Source organism: Rutidosis leptorrhynchoides, chromosome 4, assembly GCF_046630445.1.
Source record: "Rutidosis leptorrhynchoides isolate AG116_Rl617_1_P2 chromosome 4, CSIRO_AGI_Rlap_v1, whole genome shotgun sequence".
NCBI lineage: Eukaryota > Viridiplantae > Streptophyta > Magnoliopsida > Asterales > Asteraceae > Rutidosis > Rutidosis leptorrhynchoides.
In genome coordinates this window covers 475770598-475782944 of record NC_092336.1, presented here as the reverse complement: position 1 = coordinate 475782944, position 12347 = coordinate 475770598, and the positions used below count along the sequence as shown (strand labels likewise).

The following is a 12347-nucleotide window of genomic DNA, read 5'->3' as shown; positions in this document are numbered from 1 at the left end:
AGGACACTCGCACTTTATATTTATGACTGATGGACTGTTATGGACAAAAACCAGATGGACATATTAAATAATCCAGGACAAAGGACAATTAACCATGGGCATAAAACTAAAATCAACACGTCAAACATCATGATTACGGAAGTTTAAATAAGCATAATTCTTTTATTTCATATTTAATTTTCTTTATTTTATATTTAATTGCACTTCTAATTATCGCATTTTTATTGTTATTTTATTTAAATTGCACTTTTAATTATCGTACTCTTTAATTATCGCAAGTTTATTTTATCGCACTTTTATTATTCGCAATTTCATTATCGTTATTTACTTTACGCTTTAATTTAAGTCTTGTATTTATTTTTAATATTTTACATTTGGTTTTAACTGCGACTAAAGTTTTAAAATCGACAAACCGGTCATTAAACGGTAAAAACCCCCCTTTATAATAATAATATTACTTATATATATATTTGTATTTTTATAAAAGTAAACTAATATAGCGTTAAGCTTTGTTTAAAGATTTCCCTGTGGAACGAACCGGACTTACTAAAAACTACACTACTGTACGATTAGGTACACTGCCTATAAGTGTTGTAGCAAGGTTTAAGTATATCCATTCTCTAAATAAATAAATATCTTGTGTAAAATTGTATCGTATTTAATAGTATTTCCTGCTAAAATTAATAACTATTTTATATACACCCCGCTGAACATCAGTAACGCTGTAATGTAATGGTACAATATGACAGTGTAATGTAATGGTACAATGTGACAGTGCAATATAACAGTAGAATGTAACGGTGTAATGTAATGGTAGAAAATGAAGGTGTAATGCAATGGTAGGAAGTTGCGGTGTAATGTAATGGTAGAATGTTCACATTGTAATGTAATGGTGGTATGTGATGGTGTAATGTAACAATGAACCCTAATCTTAAACCCAATGTAATGTAATGATAGAGTATTAATGTAGGAGTGTAATATAATGGTATAATATTACGGTATAATGTGTAATGTAATGGTTCTTAAATTAACGGTGTAATGTAATGATAGAATGTAACGATGTAATGTAATGGTAGAATGTGAATGTGTAATGTAATGGTACAATGTGAATGTGTAATGTAATGGTAGAATGTTACGGTGTAATGTAACGGTAGAAGTTATGGTGTAGTATAACGGTGGAATGTAGTAGTGGAATATGACGGTGTAATATAACAGTGGAATGTAACGGTGTAATGTAATGATAGAATGTGAAGGTGTAGTATAACGGTGGAATGTAGTAGTCATGAATGTGTCGGTGTAATATAAAAGTGGAATGTAGCGGTGTAATGTAGTGGTAGAAAGTGAAGGTGTAATGCAATGGTAGAAAGTTACGGTGTAATGTAATGGAAGAATGTCCACGTTGTAATGTAATGGTGGTATGTGATTGTGTAATGTAAAAGTCAACCCTATCCTTAAACCCAATGTAAGATAATGTAATGATAGAGTATTAATGTAGGAGTGTAATATAATGGTATAATATTACGATGTAATGTAATGGTTATTAAATTAACGGTGTAATGTAACGGTGTAATATAATGGTATAATATTACGGTGTAATGCGTAATGTAATGGTTATTAAACTAACAGTGTAATGTAACTGTGCAATATAATGGTAGAATGTAACGGTGTAATGTAATGGTAGAATGTGACTGTGTAATGTAACGGTAGAATGTGACTGTGTAATGTAATGGTGTAATGTGATTGTGTAATGTAATGGTAGAATGTTACGGTGTAATGTAACGGTAGAAGTTATGGTGTAGTATAATGGTGGAATGTAGTAGTGGAATGTGATGGTGTAATATAATAGTAGAATGTAACGGTGTAATGTAATGGTAGAAAGTGAAGGTGTAATGCAATGGTAGGAAATTACGGTGTAATGTAATAGTAGAATCTCCACGTTGTAATGTGATGGTGATATGTGATGGTGTAATGTAACAATGAACCTTAACCTTAAAGCCTATGTAATGTAATGATAGAGTATTAATGTAGGAGTGTAATATAATGATATAATGTTACGGTGTAATGTAAGGGTGATCTCTAAACCCTAAACACGATATACCGGTAGAATGTAATAGTGATCTCTAAACCGTAAGCTCGATGTAATAGTGGAGTGTAATTAATGGTGTAATGTAACAGTGGAAAGTGATGGTGTAATTTAGCAGTGATCCCTAAACCCTATACGTAATCCCGATATAATGATGATATGTGACGGTTTAATATAACGACGAAATGTCGACGAAATTTAACGACAACAACGATGTAACGGGAAATTGTACGACGAAATATATGATAAATTTTCGTTTCCCTCCAGGTAATTTTCATTTCCCTCCAGATGCTCGGTCAACGAAATTTAATTAATTAAATTTCCGATCCAGACGACTTGTCGTCGGGAAAGGGTCGTCGGGAAAAGTACTGGAATCAAATCCCCTTTACTGCCCTCTGCTCCTTCACTTTACACAAACAAAAACCCACAAATCCTCTAACACTTCGGCGATTTTCATCAAAATTCGAAGGTTTCTTCAATTTTTTAGCTTTCCACCACCAATTTCTCCTCTAATCCGCTCCAAGGTATGATTTTTCTATCGTTTTCTTTTCTTTATTATTTTTCTTTTTGAGATATTGTTGCTCAATCCGAATTTTTTTTGCAATTGAGGCTTTAATCCATATGCTTTAACTTGTTTCTTGCGGTTTTGTGATGATTTATGAAGTTAGGATTTATGTTTAGTAAATTTATTAAAGATTAAAGTTAGGGGATGTGTTTAATTGTTACATCTATGAAGTTAGGTCTTTATTTAGTTAATTTGTTATAGATTAAAGTTAGGAATTGTGTTTAGTTAATTTATTAAAGATTAAAGTTAGAGAATTGTTAGATTTTGCAGATTTATGAGTGTTTGTGTTTATCATTTATAGTTGTTTCATAACTGTTGTTCACATATGTAATCTCTTCACTGTTAGAACATTATAAGTGGGTATGTTCAAATGTGCAGGTTTATGAACTAGAAAGATTGAAATATTTGGTTAAGATGTTTATGGCATAAAAACAGAACAAAAGCATGCTATTGAAAGAAAAGGTAATTTTGATATTTTACAAAGATTTTACTTATGATATATTGTCCACCTTTTTTTTTTTGTTGAAGATTGCTGTTTCAGATTTTAAGATTCATTTTGTTTATTGGTTTAATGGATAGATTTTATTTTTATGATAAAGATGACAATAAAGAAGACTATCTTCGGCCTGCTACCATTCAAAGTAAGTTTTTACTTCAAACTGAAACATCTTGTTTTATATTTATGATAAAACAATTGCAGCCCTTTAAAGCGTTTAACTGATAACGTTGAGAAGCACAAAGTTGTTAATCAATTTTTTTACAGCTGATTGTGTGATTTCTTCATATTCATTCGTTGTGTAAGATTAGTAGTTTCTATTTTTGTGCCTCATTGTGTAGCTTTGTTAACTGATAAAAAGACATTCGAGCATAGGAGGCGGATATGGTAATGAGTTCATCCTTATTTCATTTGTAACAATTTCCTTATCTTATGAAATCATTAATTTTGGTTATGTTTTCGTTTTGTACAACAATATATTTTATGCTTATGTTATATTATTGAACATACATATTGTACTTTGACCACTTTCCCAGGATTCCGCCAAAGGAGGTGCATGAACAAAGAGGAAGCGAGGTTAGCTATAGCTGCTAGCAACTTACAACCGGTTGAGTGTATATTTTTTGCTATGTAGTTAAAGACACTCAATTATAACAACCTTATAGTTTTTGAGTATAGTTTTTGTGTATAGCTTTTGCTAATTCTACCGCTATCGTATTTTGTAACTTCTAAACACGATGATGATGATGTAAATTATGTGTGTAATGAATAGCCATCGTGGTAATCGCAAGCAATTTGTGATTTTATTTTAAATGTTTATCATTTACATTTATTTATATTTATTATATTATGGTATGTTTTTTGTTTTGAACATCTGGGCAGAAATTGTATTTTGTGTGACGAATTCGGCTGGACAGCAGCTTTTTTGAAGCTGCTGTAAAAAAAAATTAATACAGGCTTTCCAGACGACATGTCGTCGCAAAAGGGTCGTCGCGAAAGGTGATTTTAACAAAAATGCCAAAATCAGTCAACAATTGACTTTTTCATGTCTGACGACATGTCGTCGCAAAAAGTCGTCGCGAAAGGAGCCACTTGATCTTTGACTGTGTCAGTCAAAGTGGGTCCCACCGTCGTCGGGATAGACGTAAAATAGGCGTCGGGAAAACCTTTTCGCGACGGGGCTTTAGGGACGACACATAAGCGACGACACATAAGCGACGACATGTCGTCGGGATAGGGCTTTCCAGACGACATGTCGTCGCAAAATGTCGTCTGGAAAGGGCTCATTTGTTGTAGTGATACTTTAAGCCATTATAACGTATAACATCAAAATATATATTTGGTGGTATACGGAAAAAATTATTAATGTACATCACTGATGACTCAGTGTATGGAAAAAATTAATCGTGTACAAATCACTCAAAGATAGATTGTAATCCCAATGTCACGTTAACTCCTTACTCAGAAAGAAGTAGGGTGTATCAAAATGAATAGCACTGAGTAATTCTTGGACTATAAAGTATCTATACATCTATACATTATTATAAAACACGTGTCAATAATCCTACGTGTCAATTTCTCATTTAATCTGAATTAAATTTACACACGTGTCAATTTTTCTATTAAATTGAACTAAATTATTTTATGTGTCATTTAATAACTTCCTAAAATAAACCATATATTAACTTCCTAAAATAATTAATCCTATCTAAATTAAGTAACAAATATATTTTATACTACGTAATAATCAACTTATTAGGAAGAATGTAGGAGACCAGCTAGAATTGGAAACCAAAACCATATGAAATCGGAAATTATTATAAAAATTATTAACGTTAATTAAAAATAATTAAAAGATAATGATAATCAACAAAAATAACTTTCTGATACGTACTCCAATAAAAAAACATATATTTATTTAATATAAATATTGATAATATTTATATATATAAATAGTCATAAATATAAACAAATGACTCATGTTTGTCAATTGAAATTAAAATTACTTTAATATAAATTTGTAGAATATTATATAAACGTACGGGCTCATGTTTGTCCATTAAAGTTAAAATGGTTATTAGATAATCCTTTTAGATATTTAGATGTATGTCTGCCCTGCTTCGTTTGAGATTTTGACATAATAGAATTAGTTTGTACTAAAAACATATACAATTATGGATGTACATAAAATATTATTCTTAATGATCGGTTTTAAAACAACTTTTAGGGGCTCATATTTGGTGTTTCATCGATTATTTGTCAATTAAAGTTAAAATGATTCCAACGGACGAACTCATAATCTATGCGTTAATATTAAATACTAATGTTTTCGATACAAATGTTATTAGTAATAAATGGGTTTTTCATTGTAGTTGTATTATACATTTGATAAATATCAATACCAACGTTATTGAACACTAAATTATAAAACCGACGTGCCATGCACGGGTTAACGTTAGTATTCAATATTAATGTTTTCGATACAAATATTATTAGTAAGAGATGATTTTTTCATTGTAATAATATTATATATTTGATAACATATAATATTAATGTTATCGAATACAAAGTATTAATTTGTACAAAACGCACGGGCTCATAAAACTAGTAAATAAACAGAGGACCAAAGTAAATTTGTGAAATGCACAACTCAATACACTTGTACGCTTTATTGTAACATTTTTCCTATATGCTAAAAGTCCCCCAAAATTTCGTAGTTTCAGCTTTATTGAACTGTAGTTTTCGCTTTGCGTCCACACTACAACCGGTCTCTCAACTTCGGCTCAATTTACATAACGGCCTTCCAAATTTACACTTTTTATGGGTAAAAAGTGTAAATATATAATTTTATTAAAATAAAAAAAAACTACTTCCACCCAAATTTTTAACGGGTCCTATCTTCTCACTCGGTGCGAGTTAAATTTTTCGGAGACCACCGTTCAACTCGAAAAAAACTGACGAACACCACGCGACTAACTATACTCGGAACGGACATCGTTAAAAAAATACTAAATAATGGGCCCTATATTCTCACCCGGTGCAATTTAAATTTTTCCGATACCACCGCTCAACTCGAAATAATTTTGCGAACACAACACAACTAGCTATACGCGAAATGGACATCGTTCAAAAAAACACTAAATATTTCGGGCTATATTTCATACATATACATACACGTCTAACAAACAACCCAACCTACTAGATATATTAGGTACCAAACAACGTATATACAAATTCGACAGCGCATTGAATACAACCGCAGCAACGCGCGGTCGAATTTTTTTCTAGTTACTTTCAAAGGTCATTAGCTAATTAGGAAGAGTTGTAGAACTCAAAATTACTTTCTGAGTACTCGCTTTTTGGAGAGCTCCTAGTCGAGTAATCAAACTCGATCAAACTCGGTCAAACTCAGTCAAACTTAACCAAAACTGACGATTACTCAGAAAATTGGTCAAAGTTAAACTTGACCAGAATCCGCGTATTCCTAAAAAGTTCCGACCGAGTCCAGTTGCGAGATTTGCAACCTTAGATTTAGGCCATAAAGTTGTTATCTACCATTTAAAATCACAACAGGTTACCACCACACCACGAGAGCTTCAAAATATAATTGAAGATAAATCAAGCAACTACAAGATACTTCAATAATCAATATAAATACTGTGATACTCTAATATAATTTTGGAACATAACTAGCATCTTAAACGATATAAGTAATCATTACCATGGACACGACTAATGAATAAGAACATATATTATAAGTGTAACCAGGGTGCAAGTAGGCACCTTTTTTACCTATCCATACAAAGAGATGAGGTCCCTTCGAACATATATTAACAGTCATATTTGGGACTAGATCTGCAGAATTAAGTTCCTAACTATCGCGCAATGGTTACACTTAGTTAAGTCAAGGTCGACGCAGGTCATTGGACAGAACTACTTGAAGACAATGACGCTACGCGTAGTACAGGGCATTATACCTTAGTCTCCATCTAGCTTTCAATCTATATTTTGAAGGTTGGGAACCTACTGGTTCAACCGAAACAGAATGAAGGAAGCAACGATCAGAGTCAAAATATGCCGCTGAGAAGAGCTTACTTATGAATGAGGAATCCTTTTGATCAATTACAAAGGCATGGAATAAAGACCTATAATAACGAGAAATCGAGACTCTCGTTCTTTGGACCAACCTATGACCTAACAAAAGGAGAGGAGCTTCCGTCCACTTTTTCCAGCCATATAGCGAGTGCACGCCTACAGATACTCAAAAAGTACCGACACTCAATCGAAAAAACTCAGTTAGCAGAGGTCGTGAGGGAATTACCAAGGCGAAAACACCTCTCTTGAAAGTAAGTTTCCCGCTGGTACTAGTCTAAGAAATCTTCACTTGATTGCCAAACCTCTTGCGGTAATGCCCTTAGACAAATTGCGTGCAACGTCCCTTTTTGACTTTCCCAATTAACGCCTCAGTTGAGTAGCCAGGCTCCGGGACATACAACTTTGAACCCAAGCCCGAAGAAAGAAAAATACGAATGGACTAAAACAGTGACTCATAAGAGGGAGTGGTTACTGATAAGATTAAAGAATCCTACCTTCAATGTTGGTGAGTTGTTGTAAAAATTCGACGTTAAAAGGACCTTCAGCGCGGAAAAAGGAGCACCACTCCGGTGAGCTTTTCGATATTATTTTTCTTAATCATTAACGCGTAGACTATTATTACATAATACTCCTTAGTACACAATACAGGACCATAGCAGTCTTCACAAGCACCCACAGGACCATAAAGAATTGCAACCATTTTATTACTACTACTACTCTGTATCAGTTAAGTGGAACCAAACAAATGTACACAATAAAGTGAGTGAACTTCAGGATATAACGCTACATACGACTATCAAAATCAACCAAACCTCTATGCATATTATAACACCATCAACTTGATGACCATTCATCTTTGTAACACTATTCGTCTCCTTAAAACAGTAACAAGGAACTTGCCATTTTTCATCCTCAAGCACTGCACCTACTTCAAATGTCATCACATGTGCTTCCATTCCTGCATCCTCAAACAGAATCATCAATTCCATATGGTAACTGATTTAAGGGGTTTTATTTGCCTTTTGATAGTGATTATTTAATTAATTATTAGGTTTTTAAAACTAAATAGTGTTTGGCAACTTAAAAATCAAGTTAAACTTAACTAGAGTAACGAGTAAAAAAAAAAAGATAAATTGTCCAATCGTAGTAAAACCAAGTACCGTTGTTCCATTCAAGGTCGTAAAGTAGGTTTCCGAGCTGAAGCTGAATAATGTTAAAGTTACGACCGTTAGTCCAATCGTACCATAAATCGTTTAATTGAACTATGCCGCTATTGTTTAATACTCCAACAGAATGAAATTGATCCGGCCATGTCGTCGGCACCGGCTCAATTCCTTTAGTCATTCCGACAATGCCGAAAAATATAAACGTTATTATTAACAGATTGACGGAAGGTGTAGCTTTCGTCATTGTCGCCGGCAGCCGATGACAACGGATGGATAATTCTCCGGTGAGAGGCTGAATGTGTTAATTTATCCAACGTTTTTTAATTTGTTAATGGAGTAAACTAGTAAGATATTTCCACGCGATGTGCCGAGTTTATATTCATATTTACAGAATTAAAAGTGCGTTGGTGCGGGTGTATTTAGATACACGTGGCAGTACATAATGTACCTAAAAGCTTACACGTTTTTAACGCCAGAAAAATCGTCGAGTAAAGAAGGATGACGAAACCATCGATATGATGTAGTTAATTTGTGTTGTTTTATGGAATTGTTTTATGGAGTATATGTGTATATATATATGTATGAAAGATAGCCAGAATTGTTTAACATTTTTTAAAAAATGTCCGTTTCGCGTATAGTTAGTTGCGTTGTGTTCGTAAAATTATTTCGCGTTGAACGGTGGTGTCGGAAAAAATTTAACTTGCGACGAGCGGGAAGATACGGCCCGTTAAAAATGTGGGTGGAGTTTGTTTAAAGTTTTTTAATAAAATAACATTTTTATATGTTATACACCTGAAAAAGTTGCAAACCATAGTTTAGGGGGAGGTTTTGTAAGTTTTTGTTGATTGTCGTTTGAAAAACTAAAAATGGCAAAAACAACCAAAATTCCCATGACAATTAGTATATAGGATACTGTCCGTTAAAAATTTAACTCGCGACGAGCAAGAAGATACGGTCTGTTAAAAATGTGGATAGAGTTTGTTTAAATTTTTTTAATAAAATAAAAATTTTACATGTTATACCCCTGAAAAAGTTGTATATTGAACCATAGTTTAGGGGGAGGTTTTGTAAGTTTTTGTTGATTGTCGTTTGGGAAACTAAAAATGGCAAAAACGACCGATCCCATGACAATTAGTATATAGGATTAACGAGATTCGGACCGGCCCGCGCGTTGCGGCGGGACCTTCCAGGTTGCACATTCATAGTTAACGTAGCGTTATCTATTTACAGAGGCGAAAACGACTCATGTGTTAAGCCCTATTTTAGATCTCGGTGTGTTTAGTGCTTTTTAAAAAGATGACCGTTCACGTATAGTCAGTTGCGTTGTATTCGTAAAATTATTCCGAGTTGAACGGTGGCGTAGGAAAAATTTAACGCTCGGCGAGCGGGAAGATACTGCCCGGTAAAAAATTTGGTGAAGTTTGGTTAAAGTTTTATAATAAAATAATGAATTGACGGTTTATACCCTTGAAAAAGTTCAGCTTGAATGATAGTTGAGGGGGCTAATTTGTAAATTCAATGTGGGATGTCGTTTTCTTTATGAAGAAACGGCCAAAAATAGCACCACAAATGGGGCTAATTTGTAAATTCAATGTGGGATGTCGTTTTCTTTATGAAGAAACGGCCAAAAATAGCACCACAAATGGGGCTAATTTGTAAATTCAATGTGGGATGTCGTTTTCTTTATGAAGAAACGGTCAAAAATAGCACCACAAATAGTATGTAACAACAATAAAATAATAATAATAATAATAATAATAATAATAATAATAATAATAATAATAAAATAAAATAATAATAATAATAATAATAATAAAATAATAATAATAATTAAAAAAATAATAATAATAATAATAAAAAAAAAAATAATAAAATAATAATTAATATTAAAGGAGTAATACTTAAGCCCATATCAGTTTAAATAGTGTGGGCCAACATAACAAAAGAGAATATGGGCCGATAAAAAATGCATAAGTCCATATCAATTACTTCAGGCCCAAGTTTTAATTCTGGCCTTACATGGACATATAAAAGGTACATCATTTCTACTGAATCATATCATTCAGTTAGGGTTTTCCTAAAGCGGCTGCGATTTCTAGAAAACAACAAGATGGTGAGCTCTTTGATTTTAATTAAATCGCTTCTCTTCTATGTTTATGTTATGATGTTATGATTCTATCAATCGAAATCACTTTCTTTTTTCATAATTTATAAATTTTTGATGATAGATTTTAATTGTATAGATAGATTAAAATTGTTATTATTTATTAATATTAATGTATAATTTAACATAAATAACGCAGACTCTACCAAACGATGTTGATTTGTTGAATCCACCAGCTGATTTGGAAAAGAGGAAACATAAGCTCAAGCGCCTTGTTCAGTCTCCCAATTCCTTCTTCATGGTATCATTTTTACTATTTATTTTACATTTAAGCTTACATAACTAGCCAATTGTAAATCAAAAATAAAATTAATTTTATGTTAATTAAATAAGATGATAACGATACTTGATGTTGGTGCAGGATGTCAAGTGCCAAGGCTGTTTCAACATGTAAGTAGTATCTATTTTTTTTTATCATATACTAGTATTTATTATAATTACAGTATAATATGTGTTACTATCTGCTTAAAATTTGTTAATTTGTTATGGATGTTGCTAATGTGTACCCTGTGTAACTTTAAGCTGTATTTTATTAAACCAGAATTTTATAAAATATTAGTATCATTTGAAAATCAGTACCCATAAATTTAATCTAATACTCTGTTTACTTATCATTTTTAAGATATTATTATTATTATTATTATTATTAATTTCTGATATTTAAGTAAATTACGAGTTCGTTAATAGATGTATAACATATGTTTCACGATGAATTATAGCAAAGCCTATTGGTTACTACTGCTGGGATATTTTTTTTTATATTTATATTTATTTTGGTTTTACAGAACAACTGTGTTCAGCCATTCACAAACAGTAGTGGTGTGTGGAAACTGTCAGACGGTTTTATGCCAGCCGACAGGTGGTCGTGCTAGGCTCACTGAAGGATGCTCTTTCCGTCGTAAGGGTGACTGATCGTTTTACTTTTGTTCTTGTAGAAGAAGGTAAAGTTTTTATGGCTTGCAAAAGAAAGTAATGTTTTTGGTGTTCTCTTTATCCATGGATATTATTCAGTTTTTAGTTTTAATCATTACTTTTGTTCTCTGTAAACGATGATGCTGGAAAAATTTGTGATGTTGCTAGTTATCTTTTTTTTTTTCATCTTACTTGTGATTTCAAATTTGAGATTGCTACGATTTCTTGCTGCCGTAGTACCCTAGCTGTTATGAATTCTCAATTCTTGTGGTTTTATCTGCTATATTCGTTTGTCTTCTCCAAGTTTTAAACGCATGTTTCTAACTAACTGCAAGATGCTTTTTTTACTCGGCCATTGTCTGGTTGTTATACTTAGTTGCAGTCTGTTAGTTTTACCAACATCATTTGGTTTGTGGGTGAGTTGTGACTTTTGTTATATGGGCATTTTATTGTTTTTATCTGAAATACGGTGATCAATTTATTGAAGAAATCCTCTGTTATATTCTAGCGAATCCCCTTTCGAATTAGTCACCTCTGTCTTGAATAATCAGACATCCATTTTAAAAATTGTTTGCTATTAACATTGTGTCTGATGTCTGATGAATGATTTTGAATCCTGTAGCTGAGGTTTTACTTTAGCTTCTTTTTTCCGTCTCTAGTTATTTGAGTTTTTGGATTGAACTTGTGCTATTAGCTCTACTTAGGGCAGATGAATGATTATTTATCTCTCTCTCTCTCTCTCTCTCCGTATTTACAGTTGTGGGATTGAGTGTTTTTTATGCTGCAAAAAGATGGCTTTTAAAGTTTATTAAGAAGTTTATTTGTTTGGTGCGATTATTTTTGAAGTTTGATATCCATAAATATAA

General features: G+C 32.5%; 2 protein-coding genes across 2 annotated transcripts; one reads left to right on the top strand and one right to left on the bottom strand.

Moving 5' to 3' along the window:
* Positions 1-7116: 7116 nt before the first annotated feature.
* On the bottom strand, positions 7117-8736 carry LOC139844565 (uncharacterized protein At4g14100-like). Its single transcript, XM_071834790.1, has 2 exons — positions 8400-8736; positions 7117-8197 (listed from the first exon to the last, which is right to left on the bottom strand). The coding sequence occupies exons 1-2, from the start codon at positions 8647-8649 to the stop codon at positions 8010-8012; spliced, it is 438 nt and encodes a 145-aa protein (XP_071690891.1). The 5' UTR covers positions 8650-8736; the 3' UTR covers positions 7117-8009.
* A 1740-nt stretch (positions 8737-10476) lies between these two features.
* On the top strand, positions 10477-11652 carry LOC139844534 (small ribosomal subunit protein eS27y-like). Its single transcript, XM_071834753.1, has 4 exons — positions 10477-10518; positions 10709-10810; positions 10931-10959; positions 11355-11652. Exons 1-4 carry the CDS (start codon positions 10516-10518, stop codon positions 11479-11481), a joined length of 261 nt encoding a protein of 86 aa, XP_071690854.1. The 5' UTR covers positions 10477-10515; the 3' UTR covers positions 11482-11652.
* The last annotated feature ends 695 nt before the right edge of the window (positions 11653-12347 follow it).

Excerpts from the sequence above, each read along its gene's own strand:
- LOC139844565 (XM_071834790.1), bottom strand. The coding sequence starts at position 8,649 with ATGACGAAAGCTACACCTTCCGTCAATCTGTTAATAATAACGTTTATA. Across the intron at positions 8,198-8,399 it reads CGACCTTGAATGGAACAACG|GAATGGAAGCACATGTGATG; the intron begins GTACTTGGTTTT and ends TTGAGGATGCAG.
- LOC139844534 (XM_071834753.1), top strand. Across the intron at positions 10,811-10,930 it reads CTCCCAATTCCTTCTTCATG|GATGTCAAGTGCCAAGGCTG; the intron begins GTATCATTTTTA and ends ATGTTGGTGCAG. Across the intron at positions 10,960-11,354 it reads TGCCAAGGCTGTTTCAACAT|AACAACTGTGTTCAGCCATT; the intron begins GTAAGTAGTATC and ends TTGGTTTTACAG.